General features: G+C 44.0%; 1 protein-coding gene across 1 annotated transcript; it reads left to right on the top strand.

The window, feature by feature from the left end:
• The first annotated feature begins 1,562 nt into the window (after positions 1–1,562).
• On the top strand, positions 1,563–6,137 carry sox4b (SRY-box transcription factor 4b). Its single transcript, XM_073485736.1, has one exon. The coding sequence runs from the start codon at positions 2,148–2,150 to the stop codon at positions 3,390–3,392; it is 1,245 nt and encodes a 414-aa protein (XP_073341837.1). The 5' UTR covers positions 1,563–2,147; the 3' UTR covers positions 3,393–6,137.
• The last annotated feature ends 1,341 nt before the right edge of the window (positions 6,138–7,478 follow it).

Raw genomic sequence — 7,478 nt, 5'->3', positions numbered from 1 at the left:
CACTGCACTGTCGACTGTACCCACTGTGAGCCTGCTTGCATCCCTCCTTATTCCTCCTCCTTATGTATTTTTTGACTCCTTACTGATGTAAAAGTGAAATAAACTGCTCGTTATTGTGCTGGGAAAAGCGGAGGAAACTAAAAATGGTAACAACTGATGTCTGCTGGATAGTGTTGTATTATTAGCAAAAGCAAAAACATAGAAAAACATTTAAGATTTGTGTTTCGAAATTATTATAAAGTCGAGCTCCTTGAGATTTTACTGCGCCTTTATAAGAGTGAAAAAATGATTCATTTGTTATATAGCAGGTGATACTGCGGTTAATTATGGTCATCAGTTATTTTATACACAACTTCTATCTTGTTTAGTAGTAAACTAATTATAATTTCCTCCGTGCGTAAAAGGGATACCGTGTGCGTAAAAGCGCGGTGCCATGCGTTTTTTTTTCTGTCACTCGCTCTTGTTTGTGTCCCTCCACGAAAAACTGCACCTCGATGTCAGTTTAGAACAAGGTGTGCGAGTATGTGTGCTCGCACAGGCAGTTTGCACACACCGCCCGCCTGCTTCTTCGCTCTTTCTCTGTCTGGTGTGTGCAGGAGAGGGGTTGGTTCGATGTGTGTTATGTGACAAAAGACCGCCCAACCCCGCCTCGGAGAGAGGGAGAGAGAGAGAGAGAGAGAGAGAGAGAGAGAGAGGTGAAAGCGTGGAGCATATACGGCTTGGCTTGGAGTCTTTTCTCACACCAGCTTAACGATCATGATGTGTCCAAGAGACATTTCCCTGTTTGTGAAGCGCTCAACTGTTGAACGTGGTCTTGTTTAACAACGTGTCGGATGATTTAAGACCTCGGTCAGCGACCACCTGTAGGCAAACAACCACCAATTAAGAACAATTAACAATTATATCAATCAGTAAAAGTCTCTTTTTTCCTATGAATGATCACTTTTTAAATAATACAGTACATCAGATTTCTTGTGTTTCCTCTCCATAACATCTCCCTTACATTGTAAACATTAGGTAATGCGTAACTACATGAGCTGCACTGCGCTGCCAAGTGGTCTGGCTCTGTTTTCAGTAATATAGGTGCGCACCATTCACTAACACAGTCTGCACCAGGGGGCCGAAAGAGAGGTTAACATTACAGGGTATGTTTCTACTCACTATTACCCGGGCAACTGGTACAAACTGTACTCACTGTTAAAGTTTCCATATGGTAAAGTACGCTGCGCTTCCTATATGGTTATATGTTAATGGTACACACATGGGCTGGTGGTGAGCGAGGAGAAAAGGGGGTCCCATAACATAAGCCAGTGTCTCTTTAAAAAAAAATTGAAGTTTCTTGTTGTATTCTGGAATGAGGTCAGACACGAGGCTCCTCATTGCACGCGCTGATTATTATTAGATTCGATTTTCGACCAATCAGCGCCGAGGGGGCGTGAGTCTGGCACAGAGGCAGGGTAGCGACAGCGTCCGATTGGTGGATTTTTATCGCCGTTGTATCTCCGAGAAGGGATAAATGCAAGCAAGGGGGGCCGGGTCTGGAGGGCTGCTTGAAACTCGACTGCAGGTCTGCAGATGGAAGGCGCACAGTGTAACTCGCTCTAGGTTTTCTTTTTTTCCTCCTCCCCAGCATGCATGGCTTTTGTTTCTAGGAGAGAGGACAGAGCCGATGCAGAGAAAAGCACTTACCTTACACACTGTACTTGGGAGCCCTTTGTGAGTGCCCGAGTGCTCAGTGTGGCACTCAGTCTGCGCTCTGCAGCTGCATAGACTATGTTCAGTCACCACACGGCTGAATTGATTTTATAACACAGAAGGAAGAGACTGAGAGAGAGACAGATAGCAGGGCACTGAGTGGAGAGTGGGCTGTACTGTCTGAGCTGTTTCAACACCTACAGAAACTGGAAATTAAACTTTTTTTTTTACACAACTAGCCTTTTTAAGGCTACACTGGACTGAACTGTTACGAGACTTTACTGCACATCTCAGGAGTGAATTATTTCGTGCGCTTTTTCTTTTTTTACTCAGCTCCAACTGCGAAGAGGGAGAGAAAAGAGCTGAGTTTGCTTTAAAGTGAATCGGAGGACCAAGGAGAGAGGGAGAGAGACAGAGCAAGTACACCGCTCTCCCCTCTATAAGCGGGCAGCATGGTGCAGAAAATGAGCCACACGGAGAGCACCGCCGAGGCGCTGTCCTTTTTCGCCGGGGACTCGAGCTCCGACTCCGGGGCGTGCATGGATCTGGACCCGGCCGCCTCGCCTCTCTCGCCGGGCTCCACGGCTTCCTCCACCGCCGGGGACAAGCTCGGAGAGAACCCGGCGTGGTGTAAAACTCCCAGCGGCCACATCAAGAGACCCATGAACGCGTTCATGGTGTGGTCGCAGATCGAGAGGAGGAAGATCATGGAGCAGTCCCCGGACATGCACAACGCCGAGATCTCCAAGAGGCTGGGGAAGCGGTGGAAGCTGCTCAGAGACAGCGACAAGATCCCCTTCATCAGAGAGGCGGAGCGGCTCAGGCTCAAGCACATGGCGGACTATCCCGACTACAAGTACCGGCCGAGGAAGAAGGTGAAATCGAGCGCCTCCAAGCCTGGCAGCGGAGACAAGGCAGAGAAACTCGGCAGTAGCTCTAACAACACCAGCACTAAGACATCCTCATCTTCGAGGAAGAGTGGATCCAAATCACCCAGCAGCAGCAAACCCCACAAATCACTTTTCGGGAGCAGCAGCAGTAGCACCAAAGCATCACCGTTTGCCTCTGAGCACCCGTCAGAGCACCATCACAACTCCCTCTACAAGTCGAAATCCGTCTCCTCGGCGGCCAAGCAGATACCGGATGGCAAGAAGCCCAAGCGGGTGTACGTCTTCGGGAGCAGCGGGGCCAACTTGAGCGTCAGCCCCGCGTCTTCCGTCGTGGTCCCGGCCAGCCCGACGCTCAGCAGCTCGGCGGACTCCAGCGACCCGCTCAGCCTGTACGAGGACGCGGCCAGCGGCAGGGAGGACGGCGCAGACTCCCCCGGCAGCAGCAGCAGTCTGGGCGGGTCCTCGGCGCGCCACGGCGGGCACACATACAGCAGTCGGCGGGCTTCCTCCCCGACCCCCTCCGGCTCCCACTCCTCCGCCTCGTCCCACTCGTCCTCCTCCTCTTCCTCGGAGGATGAAGAGTTTGAGGACGACTTGCTCGACATCAACCCGAGCCCCAGCTTTGATAGCATGTCGCTGGGGAGCTTCGGCTCCTCAGTGCTGGACAGGGACTTGGATTTGAACTTTGAGTCCGGCTCCGGGGGCTCCCACTTCGAGTTCCCCGACTACTGCACGCCCGAAGTCAGTGAGATGATCTCCGGGGACTGGCTGGAGTCCACCATCTCCAACCTGGTGTTCACGTACTGAGAGAGCAAAGCGAGAAAAACGACAGGTGTCTCTGCGAGCAAAAAAAAAAAAAAACATGACCACAAACAGAATCAGGAGTTCCTGGTCACAGCGTGCGTAATAGTTCGTGTTTTAACTGCACCAGACTAGCAGCCTAAAACCCCCCCCACTGAAACTAGCCCCCTCGTCCATATAGGCAAGAGCTGCAAATCCATGGAAAGCTAAACTTTAAAGCGAGTAAGTTTGCTTTTTGTACTTTTCTTCGGATGCGTGGACTGGCGACTCGGTTGAGCCACAGAAGCGGAGGGAGCGCAGGGAGGAGAGGGGGGAGGAAGAAGGAGAGACTGGCTGAGCGTCCTTCGCTCAGTCCTGAACTGTTTCTGAACTGAACAACTTAACTGTGATTGATTTGCACGTTACGCGGTCCGCCGTTCACTTAATCAATGTTGTCGCTGATTTTAAAAACAAAAAACAAAAAAAACAGACAAACAAAAGGGACATTTCACAACTTTTTACACAACCGCCAAGTGAACTTCGCCACTCAAAAGGTACAGAAATCGGACTGTCGTGCGACATTTTTATTGTGGTGTGTCACCGAGAGGGATTTTTAAATGAAAAAACCGAGGTGGGTTGATGTTTTTTTTAAAAGTCGAATATTTTTCTCAAAAGCAAAAAACATGTTAAGCATGATAGCCTACTTTGTTCCTATCTTGTGCTGAGATTTTTTTCTGTGAGACTGTCGAGCAGTTTAAAAACTAGTATTAGGGTTATTTAAATGGGTAGGTGGCGCTCGCTTTCGGTTCTTCTCTTTGAAAAAAAAAAAAAAAACATAACAAAAAAAAAGGACATTGAAATAATCACCAGCTGTTGTAATTTTTCAAACTTCAGGATTCAAACGCAACTTCAAATCTGTGCTGAACTTTATACACGTGTTCTTCTTCTATTCAGGACCAAAATTCTTTTTAATTTCAGATGATAGCTATAGAGAAATCCTCACCGATTCTTTTTTTGTTTTCATCCTCTGAGCTTTGTTTTGTACATGTATCCAGATGCCATTTTATATGGGATGTTGTATTTATATACTGGGCCAAGCGTTTTTGACTTGATCATTGTTTTTGTTTTTTTTATTTCTTGTACACATGATCTAGTCCTGTTTTGTTTTCTTACACGGTTGTTTGTCAGTATGTCTGTGTCTGTCACATTTCCTTCTCAGGCGAAGGGCTAGAGTTTTAAAAACACACAACTTTTTGATTTCATTTTATATTTAAATGTACACACTTTTTGGACACTTAAAAGAGAGGAAACAGTTTGATTATTTTCTCAGTGTATTTTTGTACAAATCTATATAGAAAATGGGGGAGTCAACAATCGGTGTGTGTAGCCTACTAATACAGCTGTATTGGATTTCCTAATTTTTAGTACCCGGCAGGCTGGTTCTTATGCTGCCTTCAAGTGCTCATGGAAAAGCTCGTACTTATGTGTTTTTCTTTTATTGCCTGTTCAAATGCTTTTGTGAGGACAGCCAGCAAAACAGACCTTATATCACTGTGGTGCCTATTGTGTAATTTTAGAAATTAAAGGCACCGAGCTACTTTTAAGTGACCGTGCAGAGGAGGTAATACAAATCAAGTGTGTAATTGGTGTTTTAAGTCACTAATTTGGCAAACTGTCTTTGACTTTTACCAGCAAACACTGACAAGACTTCTTTGATGTCCAATCCCCAAATACCACATTGTCAGTACAGGCATGAGGTACCCAAACACCAAGTTATAAGGATGCAATTACGATTTTCCCGACAGCACTTGAAAGCAGCACCAGTCTTTGTATCAGCCTACCTTCTACGTTTACAGTGCCAGTCTGCAGGCTCCTTAAAGACACAGGAATGCATTATTTCTGGAGGCTATATCCTGTGGACCATGTGGGTTTAACAACTTCACTATCATAAGCAGCCACTTGCTTTTTGTATTTTTCCCGTCAGACATCTTGCCTACGACAACACATGAGGAGATTGTAGCTTTAAATTTGACTTTTTTCTTGATGTTTTCATTAATCGATGTCAAATTTGCCAATCAACCACTGGATTGAACGGGCTATCAATAACAGCAAGCAGCAAACAACAAGGATGATAACATCAAGCATATTCAAATTTCTGACTTGAGTTCCGCAAACACCTACTTGTACTGCGTTTCTCATTGTATTTGAATATATAATCTTTTCTACTTGTCGGCTAACTATTAGCTAATAATTGTTTTAGTATCTTTATGGCATGGTGAATAGCATTTGTATTTCAGATTCAGGTTATTAGCTGTTGTGTTTTTCAGAAAAAATGAAAAAATGAGGAAAAACGATGAAACGTGAACTCGATCTTTGTATATTTGACTGTATCATAAAGCAAAAAGATTGTGTGTTTATGTACGTTGTTGCTATCGAGGACAGGCACTGTCTAGAACTGCTATCTTTTACACATCCTTACTTACATTTAAGGTGGTCAGTTCAGGACTCTTTTTTTATATATATATGAAAGCATTTTTAAATATATTGACTTTATTTTTCATCCATCCTGTGCAATATGCTGTGTAGAATTATCATTTATTGTCTCTAATCATGCCATAAACAAAGGAACCACCCTTTTTTTGAGACTCAGAGAGAGGGGGGGAAACTCATGCCAGCTAAATTGTGTCCATTCACTGCCTGTCAGATTGTTGATATAAAACTTGTGTACAGAACTTTTTCAAGGAAGGAAATAAATATCAGCTGGAACTGAAACTCTACAACTCTTTTCTTGATTCTTGAACCTTTGACCTCTCTTTTAGCAGTATGCAAAAAGTGTGTGAGTACTGTATTGCACTCCATAAATCAGAAAGCAGTGGACAATATCAGCTCCTTATCATCATTTGTGCTTTGACTAGCATGTTACCGAGCTTTTGGCATTGCTTTGCAAAAGACATAAAAGGAGAATAAGTATTCAAAGCAAGAACACACAGGCCCATCAGAGGCTGTTTACTCTTCTCACTACTGCACCTGCTTTTTAGTAGCTGTTTAATTTTTTATGACAACACAGCTGGGTACAAACAAAACGACAACTGATAGCAAACATCATATGGATTGGTTCCCAAAAGTGGTTGATGTGGAACAAACATGGGCTGAGAAATGACTTGCTTTTGGGAAATCCACTCCACTCCTGTTAATGACAAGGACATGTTTTCTAAAGTTAACTTTTACCACTTCCATCTATCTACAGTAAGGAAAGGGCTTGGTTTAAGTTTCACATCATGTAAGTGAGTATTGCCCAAGTCTGCACATCCCTCTTAAGCATTTTTTTGTACGTGCCCTCTAGATGTGGAAAGCTCATCATCGAGCTATGAAAAAGGACACTTTTCTTCCCAGTCACAGTACAATAGGCAGGACTGACTTTGAAAGAGTCTTAGCAGGCTCCCCCCCCCCATACACTTGGGATGCTCTCGATTCTGTAAAGCCTTTTTTGAAGCTTAAAACGCCACTGTGCAGCCAAGAAATAAATGCATTTATATAGACTCAGACAGAGAAAATCAATAAGATTATCTTAACCCTGTGGTGACACATATTTGATATGTTTTCATGTTAAGCCTCAGTAAGGCTTAAGTCTACATCATGCATTCAAAATGTGTCTCAGCGGGAGAGTGACTGAGACGTGGGTGTCCCACACTGATGGTTATATGACCATATGACATAACATATAGCTTAAAATGACTGATTCTTTAAAGGTGCACTATGTAGTTTGGGGAAGAAACTTTATCTTCATTGACTGTTTTTTTATGCCTAAACAAACTAAATAAAAAAACAACAACAAACTCTTCGTTTTCAGGACTGAATAGGCTGAATAAACAAACTGACCTTAAAGGACAACACAATTTCACACTGTTTTACTTTGTTTATATGTGGCGGACCCTGCCACCTTTCAAGCTTCAAACAGTGTTCTGGGAACCTTAATTTCCTCTGAAAAAAGCTTGTTTATTCAGTTATGGAAAAGATTGATGCATTATTACCTCATTCATATTGTAAATATTAAAATTCTGAGTTTGAATTTCTTCTCCAGAACCACATAGTGCCCCTTTAAACTATGTTGCA

Source organism: Pagrus major, chromosome 17, assembly GCF_040436345.1.
Source record: "Pagrus major chromosome 17, Pma_NU_1.0".
Lineage (NCBI taxonomy): Eukaryota > Metazoa > Chordata > Actinopteri > Spariformes > Sparidae > Pagrus > Pagrus major.
The sequence above is the reverse complement of the archived record's forward strand: the minus strand, read 5'-3'. Positions and strand labels throughout refer to the sequence as shown.